This window comes from Scomber japonicus, chromosome 14 (assembly GCF_027409825.1).
Source record: "Scomber japonicus isolate fScoJap1 chromosome 14, fScoJap1.pri, whole genome shotgun sequence".
NCBI lineage: Eukaryota > Metazoa > Chordata > Actinopteri > Scombriformes > Scombridae > Scomber > Scomber japonicus.
The window spans coordinates 33057184-33070809 of record NC_070591.1 but is presented as its reverse complement, the minus strand read 5'-3'; the positions used below and the strand labels follow the sequence as shown (position 1 = coordinate 33070809).

The window sequence follows — 13626 nt, the reverse complement described above, 5'->3', positions numbered from 1 at the left end:
GGAACATAATCACCACATTTGTGAACGTAAAGCAGGGCTTTGAATGTAACCATTCATCTTGAGTTACCATGTTGTCGCTCAGACATCAAGGCTCTCCAAGGCCTAGGCTCTCCACAGCAACCTACCTTGTATTGGAGAACCTAAAAGGCTTTGCCACAAAATGCCAAGTAGCCCTGGGTCCTAATAACAGAAACCACAAAGAGACAACTTATAGCAATTACAGAGGGCTTTATTAGTGCGTTAGGCACATAGTCGTTTCTTTAGTTTGCTTTGCACTGTGTTAACCGACTATTTATGTGTGCTACAGTCACAGTATGCTACTGCAAAAAGAGAGGTCATTATAAATAAACATGCAGGCATCTCAGCATGTCCTGTAACAAAAGTAGCCATTTTCCTCCCTCGAAATGACTTGAAATTCTAACCCCTCATTCTGTCAGGCCAGTTTGAACAGTTTAGGTTTGATTTGATTTCACAGGACATATTTATTCCTAACCAGAGAATAAATGTATTTGGAGAACAACTCTAATTTCCGGGTTTTGAAATAATGAAAACTGGTCCGAGTGGGGTAACATTACAGCGCAGCGTATTGTTCAGCATATGGAAGAATGTCACTAAAGCCTGTGTTGTGTTCAAATGATGACTGTAATAGTGATGATAATGCTGGTGATTCACAGCTGGCCTGTGGTGATCATTTGACCATTGCAGAGCTGTGGATTTGTTTGTGTGTATGTGGGAGGACACTTGCCTCCAAAGTTTCAAAGCTTCAAGTATAAATACACATGAAGAAATATATATATATACATACATACTGTATATATTCAAGCCCTGTGGACTCACTGTTTGTATTTGTGTTTGTCAGACTATGTGAATTGATGAAAGACAAGGCTATATCCCACATCAGTCATATTTACCAAGGCTAAGGTTCAGTCCAACACTGATGAAGGCCATTAATAATAATAAATAATGTTTGGTTGATGTCTAATTATCTATTTGAGTAGATGAAACAAAATCTGAAGTGGTAATACCTTCAGTTCAGCCTTCAACAGGAGTCAAATTTTGGTTGTATCTGATCTGATAATGGGAGTCCTGCATGATTTTTTTTTATCATTGACTATGTAATGTAATGTAATTATAGAAAATACAAGCCTACTTTATGACACTGATAGAATTAGTGGAGGAAATATCTACTACAACCGAAAACTATGAATATATATTAAAGCAAAATAAATACTTTTGCTTTAGAGAGAGGTTACACACTCCAGGATAAATAACTACCTAGAAAGCAGATATAAATATGTTAAGATAACTAATGGAAGTCTTAAAAATGGCCGATCATGGTAGCCGTAGACTCATACTGAACTGTTCTACAGAGAAACTTGCAGGTTGGCGATCCCACTTAACTAATCTCACTCATCTAAAATCTACATAGTCTTGTGAAACGTATACATTTATACATTAATTTTCCTCATGATCATTTTACTATATATAAAAACTATAAATCTTGTAAGAAGTCAAAACAATAAACATCCCCATTTTAACGCTGAGTAGCTACTGTTAGCAGCTAAGCTACGTTAGCTATATTTGACACAAAACGGTGAGGCTAACAACAACACTGTAACTTGGTTGTGTTGCAATTCACAGTGTTAAACTTGTAGGTTTACATCTTTCTGCTCTGCTCTGGATATGTGTGTTTCTGCTGCTGCCCAACACCTCCCTGTATATTCTCAATTTCCCAGTCTGTCTTGTCTGCTACCTACGTCTGACTAAAGCAAAACAAAATGATCATCATCTGTTAGCTGATCCAATGTGCCTGCTGCAGAACGCTGGTGTTGTCTAGTGAAAACAGAGAAAGCTCTCTTCCCTTGCATGTATCATGTTAGTGAAGCCTGGAAGAGAAATGTAGTTTTTTTTTTTTTGTAATTAATACTATTCATATCACCCAAGTCACTGCAGTATATGTACCTACTGTATGTACTGTATGTGACACCAAAGCTATTTTTACTCTCAACCCCTAATCTCTGGTTGTACGTCTTTCAGCTGTAATCAGTTTAACAGAAGATTATTTTTAATAGTTTTATTGAAATTCAAATGATCCAATAATTCACAAAAATAGAAAAGATAAGAGGAAACAGGGCACAAATGCTGCTTTCCTATCCTTTTAGTTTTAGACCCCTTGAGATTTATTTTGGATCCCCTTAGTGGGGGCAGCGACCCCCAGGCTGGGTGCTACCAATTTAAGAGGCTACTGTGATCAAAATTTTATCAACTACTTCACGTTCTATAAATAATTGTGATATTATTTGAAGCATAGTGTTTGTACTGTTGGAATCTGTGCACATTACTTTGAACACTGTGTGGAAGTAAATGTTGATATACAGTTTATATGCAGTATGTTTTCCCACAATGCTTCACTGAGCGTGTGATATATTTTTTGTGACATAGAAGCTGAACACATCAGCCTTTCCTTCTCCTCAGCTATTGTGTGTATGGCTGAGAGGCCAAGACGCTGCGTCCTCAATCTATTTCCCAGGCTGAGGCTCTGCACCGCAGCTTGAGAAGCCTAGGTCCCCTTTAGTCGCTCCCTTTTTAGCCTCCTTTTTACCTTTCTCAAACAATAGATCCTGCCCCACTCCAAGCAGCAGCTCCCCAAACACTCAGTGAATAAAGTTAGTCCAACATGCGGCCCTTAAACCCACCCCGAGACTGCTGCCGGGCAGCCACACTCGCAGAATTGTTTGTTAATAGTCCAATTAGATAATTGCCATCTTTCACTCCTTTCCCTCTCTGTTTCCCATAAAGACATGAATGGCACTCAGGGAGGGGGGCAGCTTGAAGAGGGCTTCTGGCCAGCTAAGGTGACAAGAAGGGCCAGTGAATGTTCCTTGCACTAGGCCACTGGTTTGAATTGAATCATTGTGGCCTAATCAATGGTCTTATTGGATTACTGGCCACTGCTGTGTTCAGAGATATTGTTGCACTGACAATGAAAATAGCTAAGAGTTGGTGGTTGGGTGGGTGGGTAGTGGGCTGGAAGGCGAGTGGTGGAGAGAGGTAGGGGCCATTCCAGGGGTATGCGTGTGTGTGAGAAGAGAGAGTATGTGTAGGCAGCCTAGGCACTAATGACAAGTTTTGTTCCCCTTTTTTTTTTTGTCTTTTTTCAAATGCGTAGGTTAAGATTATGAGAGCTGAAGATGGCTTCTGGGTTGCATTCAGTTGATTGAAGGATGTGGCGTTAGTGTCCAGGAGCTCGTCGGGTTTCTCTGCATAGCTCGCTGAATGAACGCAGGACGACACAGGAAACTTTAACACAATTCCTATAAAAGCAAAGACAGTGTTGCGTGCCGCTCTCTGTGGCTGGGGCGTCATTGGCTTTATACATTTTGATCAACGTGGATTTGTTCGTTATCCTTTTCACCTTTTTCTCTCTCTCTCTCTCTCTCTCTCTCTCTCTCTCTCTCTCTCTCTCTCTCTCTCTCTCTCTCTCTCTCTCTCTCTTTCTCCTCTCTCTGGCTTGCTCCCAGTTTCTCTTGCCTACAATAGCCGGTAGTGGCGAGATCCGCACATTGCAGAATTCCGCTGATTGGCGAGGGAGCCAAAAGGAAAACGGGATCAAAGTTCGCTGACATGCTGCGGCAATCAGGTGCGTTGTGAAAAGTCGGGGGGGGGGGGGGAGAAATGGCTGGCTGCGTTCTCTGGACGGAAGAAGGAAGCAACCGGGAACTTTTTTAAAGGTCTGGAAGAGTCGTACCCCTGTGATTGTTGTGCGTTCATGTGGGGGTTCAGGGAGGTTTGGTTGCGAGACAAGACCAATCATTTGTCTTGATTCCCTGGGCTGAGAGCAGGCAAACTGAGGGGGACGGGACGAGCAAACCCCTCCATCAAGACCTGATCTATTTTCCCCAAACAATTTAGTATATTCATGAGGTTACGCAAATGTGGAGGCAGCGAAATTACCGTAATCAATTGAAACAGCGAGTGCGCATCCATGGCTCTGATTATTTGGAGATCATCTATCAGCCTGATGTCTATGTAATGAGGAAAGGGGGGCATTGAATTACTGGCGAGTTTCACTGAGAAGTCCATGATCATTGGGCAGGGGAGTTTGGTCAGTGATAATAGGGCTCCTTGGTCGGGCGACGGAAGTATTTCACCTAACATTAGATAGCTGACTCTGCCCTGCTGAAAGGTGCTGTTTTGAAACTAAAACCCCACACTGTCCAGACAATCCGGTGCTCCGTGTTCTCCGTAATCTCCTTTTTTTCCCTCCACCTGACAAAGAAAGAAAGAAAAAAAAAAGAAAAGAAAGAGGCGGACAAGCCCCAAGTCCAAGAGGATACACTGAGCATGGAGGTCAGGTACAACCAAGAGACGGAAGGGATGGTGTTGAAGAATGGACTAAAGGAAGGGAAAGATGGAAAGGATTCCCAAGGAAGCTTGTCCAAAAGCTTCCTCAAGGAGCAGCAGGACTCCTTTTCCCCGTCTGGGACCGTGGACAACTGCGAGAAGAACAGGGGGAGCACGGGGGACCCGGACTACTGTCGGAGAATACTAGTTCGAGGTAAATCTGAAGGCTTTTTTCTAAGAACTTGTAGTGTCTTTCTTTGGTAAGTCTAAACTTGTAGCACTGCTTAGAAGCTGCTTTACAATCAGGAACATGAGAGTGTCTTTAACAACAAGTTTTAAAATGAAGCCTCTCTAATAATAGACAGCAGTGGAAAAAGCACAATCAGTTTTTCTTAATTACAAGATTTCATTTAACCTTAAAGTTAAAGCTGATAGCAAAATGTAACCTTAAACTGAATATCAGTTATAATTGTGTTTTATTTAATTCACATTTATGGAACCTATTTACAACACAGAGCCCCCTTGTAAGTTGGTAGCTAACAATTATGGCAAAGAAAAGAGAAAAAAAATGAATAGATAAGAAAGAGATTACTACTATTTGTCATGTAAAAGAGGTAATTATTTTTTAAAGAAATATATTTTTTATTTTAGGCCATACTTGACCATCACATGACCACTGTGATTTTTTCATTGTTGTCACTAGACTTTTTGTAAATAGTGTAAAATGTTCAAATTTCGGACAAAGTTATTAAATAGAACAATTGATTTATTTTCCTCGGTTATATTTAAATGAATGCAAGCAGTTTTAAGGTTTATATTGTATGTCCTCCACTTCACATTCAGCATGATACATATTATAATTATATCTGTTTAAACATAGACAAAAAGGTTAAGGGAAGTCAGGTACACACAGAGTCATTTATGTCATTTTCTTCATGCAGTTTTGGCCAAAAACTGTGTATTAAATCAATATAAAACATTTATAACTATAATGAATAGAAAACATGGGATTAGTTTCATAGGATATAATGAGACAGAGAAGCCTTCCTGACTTAAATGTACAAAGTATATTCTGTTCTGTTTCAATATTTTATTGAACATCAATTATTTAATATGTGTGACTTGTCAATAATAAAAATAATTATTAATGTATTGCAGCATTCAAACTACTCTTATTTTGTGTGTTGTAATTCTGTGTTAACATACAGATATGAAAGGAACATATTCCATTCTTTTTTATTTAATACACACTATATTTTTTTTCTTATTATGAGTATACATATCTAAACATTTTGTATACACAATGAACAATATCTAAAAATGTCTCAATTTAATTCATCCAAGAGAAAACAATTGTGGTGTTTTATGTTCATGGTATTTACTATTTTATCCTTTAATTATTTAAAATATAGTGTGTTTGAAGCTTATTGATATCATACATTATTTAAACAAACAGCATTTTGTCTCTAAGTAAAAAAGTACATTTTAGAACATTCATTTATTATTATGAATTCTCATTATCTCTGCTACCTTTCTTACTCTGATAATAAAAATAATACTAATAATTATATTTCACATGTATCTTTTATGTAATTGTTCATCACTGCCCTTTGGCTCAGTGAATTCAAAGTGTTCATTGTTACAGATGCTAAAGGCTCGATTCGGGAGATTATCCTGCCGAAGGGTTTGGATTTGGACCGGCCCAAGCGAACCCGCACCTCCTTCACCGCAGAGCAGCTCTACCGGTTAGAGATGGAGTTTCAGAGGTGCCAGTATGTTGTTGGGAGGGAGCGAACAGAACTGGCCCGTCAGCTCAATCTGTCTGAAACTCAGGTGTGTATGCATCACAAATGTTCTTTAATACATCCTTTATACACTCATTCATTTATTCTAAGGATGGTGGATGTGTTTGTAGCAATCATATAATCTATAGTGTGAATTTCATTTCATTTCCTTTTTGTACCTAATCTCAATACTACCATTTATTTTAAACATCAAACTGAGGCTATAGAATATTACACACATGGATTTTTGATTTTACCTTTAAAATTCTTAATCTAATATAATTTCTAAACCTTGACACAAATACATCATTCCTAGTCAGAAAAACAGTTGTTGATTTTAAAGGCACTCACTCACACACACACACACACACACACACACACACATACTCACATATATCATTTACAGGGTCTCATTAAATTGAAACTCCAGAAACAATACTGATGTAAACAAACAGCAGCAGTAGAAGACAGTACTTGCATTCAATGACGTGTTAGCACTGACTCGCTGCTCTGGATTGAAATGTGTGACTGACCTTTGGTTTACATTTGGATCATGGGTTGTGACTTTAAGTATTAGCCACTGAAAGACTTGTAATGATAGAGTATGTGTGCCTTTAAAGTAAAGGTTTGCCTGTTTAATACATTAGATATATTGTTATATTGTTGTTTGATGTTATTGCCTAAAGCTGCTAAAATATAAGTTGCCGTGACCAAAAAAAAAAAAAAGTGCGTACTTCCTCCTCATCTCTCTCTGTGTGTGTGTGTGTGTGTGTGTGTGTGTGTGTGTGTGGGGTCAGCAGTAGGTCACACAGAGTCCGCCATGTGTGAACTGCATTTGCACTCTGTGTTTGACACCAGATTCCAAAGCAAGTCACCCGCTCACTCTTTATAATTTGGACTTTGAGGCAACCTCATCTTCTCTGCTTCATAGCTTTGGTGTATTTTAAGCTTTTAAGTTGTCTTCATCTATCTATCTATCTATTTATCTATCTATCTATCTATCTATCTATCCATCTATCCATCTGTCTATCCATCTATCTATGCCCCCCTTTTCTTTCTTTTTTTTTTTAAACGTGCAAAACGGGAAAACGGGGCCATCACCTTGGTCTCTGGTGCCAATGTGTCGTGGCTTTCATAAGCTGTTAAAGGGAGCTGAAAAGGACACCATAACAAACAGCTGCAAGATTTTTTTAAAATAAGAAATATGTAAATTCGACCCTCTTATTTGTTTTAACTTGGCATATTTCTTTTGCTTTATTATTTCTTTTTTTTAATCTGACGCAAAACACAATCGTTGCTTTTCTTTTCCTATAAATTCCAAAATGAATTCATGGTGGTAAAGATGATATTTTGCATTGAGGTAACAGAGAAAAGCATCTTCTCTTCATTTTAAGCAGCACAAAGGCTTCATAGCCTGCCTCTCATTCCTGATCAAACACCTTTTAATGACAACGTGCTGAAATGAACATTTTCTTCTGTTGGCACTCGCAGGTTGTTCCATTAAGAGACTCCCAGCATTTAGCTTAATCATCTTTTGTTTGAGCTAGCAGCTTCTACCTTGTTGTGTTTTTTTCTCTCTGTCACCTCTAAAAAATGAACAAGACGTTCCCACTGAGCAATCTTTCTGCTGGAAACAGAAAAAGTATTGGATTTAACGGCGGGGTTTCTTTCTGCTTGATGTGAAATGATTGTTAACAGCTGATGAAGAGTTAAACCACCTACTGAAGTGAAGAGAAAAAAAAATTCAAATGTGATTGGAGCAGTTAACTTATTGAGCTTTGGGGAGCTTGATGCTGATTGGTACATGTATATTTTGTGGCATAAGAGAGCAATCAGGTGTGATTACAGGAGATTTCTAGGTACGGTTCATATAAGAGATAAACAGTGGATTAGAAAAGACAGCATTGTTTCTGTTTTGATTTTTATTCAATTAAAAAGAGTGTGTGAAGCTGGACAATAGATATGTCAAAATAACTACATGGATCTGTTGAGACGGATGAATGACTTGATTGAACATAAACGTACACTTTAATCAATGATATCACTACGGCTGCATTGCTTTTTTTCTTTCACTGCTGCATATATTCTGTTAATACTGCTGATTAAATCTAAAAACTGTGACAAACATTTACAACAAACACAGCATTTCTGAAACAAATGGAGCTTCAAATTTTGAAATCTTTCTTTTTGCATTTTCGCAAAACCATCAGATGTTGAGTTTTTTTGTTCAATTATGGCAGCCATCTATCTTTTTAAAAATGTCGTCTTCAAATGAGGATTTAATGTGTGATTTATGGTTCTACAGAATAGCAGGGAATCCCACCGTGCTGACTTAAAGCTGGCACAGGTGATTCAAGTCACAGTGAACAGGAGCCATTTTGAATTTGGAGGTGTAGAGAATGAATATTTACACCACCAGCCAACTAAACTTTGTGTTTTTTTAGTTTATCTCTAAACATACTGCAGACTAACACACTTAGGTTTACATCTAACGTCATGATCGATTAATATGCCAATTATTTTTCCAGTAAAACAATTAATCATTTATTTAATTATCATATATTTATTATCACAAGAACCTAAAGTGACTTAATTATATTGGTTGTTTTCTCTAATGAAAACATCACCTATTGAAAAATATTCCATGTACAATGATAGAATACAGAGAAAAGATTGAGATGCTTTATCTAAGAAATATGTGATTTTTTTCTAAACCTTATAATTAACCTAAAAATTCAACAACTATTAACACTGTTGGCAATGCTGTTAATTGTTGTTTATTGTTATTTTTTTCTGTTTTCCAGATAGTTGTTCTATGTTATTTCTGAAAATGCTTTAATGTTTTAAATCTTTGCAACACTACATGACAAAGCTAATATTTTGAATTTGACTTGCTGCTTGAATCTTCGGTGCTGTGTGTGTGTGTGTGTGTGTGTGTGTGGCTTTAAGTTGAGGAGTGTTTTATAGATGAAGAGCTGAAGAACAAGTTTTGACTGAATTAACTGCTGGTGTTCTCCTTCCTTTTGACTGAAGAAAAGCACTGCAGCAGTCAGTGTGTGTGTGTGTGTGTGTGTGTGTGAGCGAGCATCCCGGCTTAGTATACACATAATGTATAGTGTAGTGTGTGAGTGCATGTGGAGGTGGGGTGATGGGAGATGGACAGCCGCTACACTGTGAACAAAAGCGATGGAGAAAAAGCAATCAACTTAATCTGTGTAGACACACTGTTGTACAATATAGCTCATAGTGCAATTATCTCCAAATAGTGAGATTATCAGATTAATGCTGCGCTCTGATCACAGGCCTTTTTACAGTATCCAAGAATGTGAATTACTGCAGGGGAAGTCATTTTTTTAATTGCTGTACCAATAACAACAATAGAAAAGTGAGTTTTTATTAATATTTTGCTTGTGTAACCCATACAGGTAATGTGTTACTTCCTGTAATAATACTCCCTTCTTTTTATCATCTGTCTGCATGTCTAGGTAAAGGTTTGGTTCCAGAACCGGCGCACTAAGCAGAAGAAGGACCAGGGGAAAGACTCTGAGTTGCGTTCGGTGGTTTCAGAAACAGCAGCGACCTGCAGCGTTCTCAGACTGCTGGAGCAGGGCCGTCTGCTGACTCCCTCCGGTCTGCCTGGCCTCCTGCCCCACTGCGGAGGAGGCGGTGGCGGCGCTCTGGGTTCGGCCCTGCGTCCTCCCTCCATGGCCATGGTCAGTAATGGCAGCAGTAGCAGCAGCAGCAGCAGCAGCAGTGGCGGAGGCGGAGGTAGTAACGGAGCGTCTGGCAGCAGTCCTCCTCTACCGGCCGTCACCAGCTCAGGGACAGTGACCGGTCTGCAGAGCTCATCAGCTGCTCACGGCCTCTTCGGGTTCCCCATGCCCTCTTTACTCAGCGGCGTCGCCACCCGCATCTCCTCCAACCCACTGTCCATGGCCGGCTCCTTGGCTGGAAACCTCCAGGAACTTTCTGCCCGCTACCTGAGCTCCTCTGCTTTTGAGCCTTACTCGCGGACCAATGGCAAAGAATCCATGGACAAGAAAATCCTGGAATGATGCTTTTGTTTTTAAACACAGAAGGAATTCTCTTCTTTCCTCCTGGACGCGTTTTTCGGTTGTTTCCTTGGCTTTTACTGTGTTGGTTTGGTTTTTGCTGAGTCTCTTTCATCTGTCATGTGTCATGTTCTGTAGCAGGTCATGTAATCTAGTTGCACATCTGGCGCCTTGTACAAAGAAGAAAACAAAAGACAGACACAAGCTTGTCTAAACTGAGAACGGGGGCCGCGGTGGGAAGATTTTTGCACAAAAATGCTCACATAGGACTTTTGTTACGCAGGCTGAAGAGAGATTACTGTGGGAGCTTTCTGATTCCTGTTGAACAATAGTTTAGTCCTATCTATTTATCCAATATGACAATATTCAGAGGAGCCCAAAGGTTATGGCTGCTTTACACTATTCAAGCTCCACTGCTGAAAGGAAAGAGGTAGATAGTGTATAGCAGGGAAGTGTTGGATTGGTGACAGAAAGTGTTAAGTGATGGTATCTTTCTCAAGTGTGTTTTTATTATTTGATGGTGTTGGGTAAATGCATGTCACTGCAGTGAGTAGTTCTAGAGAAAGAAAGAGAGTTTTCGCAATGGTTTGTGAGCTCCACAGAGGAAACGAAAAGAAGTAAGGCCTGTATCTTAACATAGAATCTGAGGAGAGGAGGGAGGAGGGGGGAACGAGGGGTAAAGGTCACTAAAAGTCTGCTGCCAGCGCAAGAAACCTGTTGCATTTGAATTTGCTCGTGCAGATGCAGATTGCAAAAAAAAAAAAAATCTAAGATTTTTTTGCGTGTATCCGTTTGTCAGTTCGGCCCAAAAACAGAATCCAAGAGAAGGTGTGTGTGTGTCATACAGTACGATGGTTCTATTGTTCAGTGTTGTTTTCTCAATGGTTTTTGGTGAGGATGGAAACATTTTTCAACATAAAAAGTCTTTCGCTTTGTGACATTTTTCGTCGTCAAGATGCAGTACCTGACTTTATTTGTTTCTTTTTTGTATTAATTTTTATTGTCTGTGTTTTTTAAACACCACTGTGAGTTCTCAGAGTTTTTGGTGTACAGTTTCTATCCCTGTGCAGGAGACACTGGAATGAGTTGCTGAAGAGAGAGAGAGGGAGAGAGAGAGAGAGAGAGAGAGAGAGAGACAGTGGTGGTGGGGGTGGGGGGTTCGGGGGGGGGGGGGGTCTTAAAGAAAAGCTTTTCAGCGATAGTAAGTTGCTCGCTTTGTTCAACACGAAAAAGGTTTTTTTTTCAATCACCAAGACAAATATAATAACCTTTTACTTACTGTGTGAAAACTTTCAAAAATCCACTGCTGTTTAAGCAGACTGATGCATGTGGAGACCGAATGAAATTATTGTAGTATAAAAGTACTGGAAAAATGAGAAATGTACCTTTAAAATTGTTATTTTATTGTAAATTATTCACTTCTGTAATTAATAGATTATTAGTATATCTGGAAAATAATGAATGAATGAATGTATTAGCGGGGTTGAGGAATCAATCAAAAAGCTCTTTGGTGCTGTTGTTGTGAAATATCTTGAAATTTGTGAAACGTGTGGTACAAATGTGCATATATATTATGTATATGGCTACAGACAAAGACAAGTGTGTTTTTTTCATTTTTCTTTCATACATGTTGCTATGAATCAAGTTATGATAAATTTCATGACTGTTATACCTCTTATACACTACAGCTCCATGTGTGGGTGTTTGTTTTTATTAAGCGTTGGGTCACATGATCGCTATTTGACTTCCTTTAAACGAAGGAAGTCAAATAATAAGAAAGTGAAACTAATAACAGCTTTACAAATTGAATAGGATGTTCATGACTGGGAGATTTTAGATTTTCACATTGGCCTGAAATAGTTTGTAAGTAGTGGAGAATACATGGAACACAGCTGAGGATGTGGGTTCCACTCATTATTAAGTAGGAGTGGACAAAATGCTGTTTTTCCCCACTTGTACAGTTTAAATGAGTGTCCTCTTACTATCCAGCTATTCATAGCTCAATGAGAGAAGAGAGAAGTTATTAAAATGCTGATACGCTCGTCTGTGCATAAACAATAATGGGAAAACTTTGTACACTTATTTTACCCTGAGATTCTAAAAATGACCTTACAGACAATGTTTGGAGCTGAAAAAAGAATCTAAATCCCACCGGTCTTTAGGTGGAAAAAATATTTAAATATTTAAACTGTACTTAGATAAGGTAAAAATATGAGCTATTAGTAAGAATTCTCTCTAAATGAAACTGAATGTAATAAGTCAGGTTAGTGCAGCAATAATACTGATTTTTCCAGAGAATTTGTCATGTTTATGTTGGGCAACCAGTATTATTGAAACCTGATAACCAACCCTAAGCAACACGCACTAAAATAACATCAATGTGATGTAAATGTGTCAGATTTAGCCAAAAGGCTCATTTTCAGCTTACACAAAAACATCAAATCACACATGAGAACATAAAGGAAAGGAAACCTATCCAAAACATTACACAACCCTAACTCATCGTCAGTTTATAATTGATAATGAAGCTCATGAGAAATGGCACCAGAAAAAGTCAACACCCAAGAATGAGCTTTCATGCTCAGAGTTGCACAGATTTTTTCAGGGGGGGCAATAAAGAATTGGAACCCCTCGGACACGGGACGGGAGCATTGGTTTACTATACGCTCACTTCATCTGTGTACTTACTGGGACGTAGCTGAGACGCTGCAGCAGGATGATCCACACTCAACTGTCAGGATGTGTTGTGGTCGGAGTGTGCAGAGAGGAACATGACACTTCTCCTGGACCATGAAGACATACACCTTAATTAGTTTCAAACACAAAGTAAAGCAACTATGAATATCTAGTTGAAAAAAAAATTCTTATCATAATTTAAATGATGAAAAAAGTAGTCCCAGATGCATTTCCTTTTGATGCTACTTCATACTTATACTAAATGTCATATTAAAATATTGTACATTCTACTACATTTATTAAATAGTATGCAGATGAAGATTTTACATGTGACACAATTTATAAAATATGATAATCAACAGAATATGAAGTAGTTCAAATAAGCTCCACCTGCTGTTAAAATGTCACATATTGATGTATCAAAAATAATAATGCAATAATTCAATATTCACACACTATATATACACTCTGAAAGTACTTTTACTCTCAATGCTTTCTAAGTACTTTTATCCTGTCTAGTTTTGCTTCAGTCAGAGTAATCACAGTAGAAATGTGAAGACTGTCCAGTAACAGAGAAAACTGAGGCTCTTTTGTGAGTAGAGCCAAAGAAACCAATCCTCCCCACCGTGTCTTGGGAATCTCCCTGGAGGGAGAGAGAGAAAAAAAGGTCACATTTACACCTCCTACCCCCCTCACACACTCACCCCCACCCATTCTCTCTCTTCACCCTAAGTCCAATTAGAAGGAAGGTTGGGGAGGTTTTTGTAAGT

General features: G+C 38.7%; 1 protein-coding gene across 1 annotated transcript; it reads left to right on the top strand.

The window, feature by feature from the left end:
* The first annotated feature begins 4344 nt into the window (after nt 1–4344).
* Nucleotides 4345–10183, top strand: vax1 (ventral anterior homeobox 1). Its single transcript, XM_053333178.1, has 3 exons — nt 4345–4558; nt 5990–6177; nt 9614–10183. The coding sequence occupies exons 1-3, from the start codon at nt 4345–4347 to the stop codon at nt 10181–10183; spliced, it is 972 nt and encodes a 323-aa protein (XP_053189153.1).
* The last annotated feature ends 3443 nt before the right edge of the window (nt 10184–13626 follow it).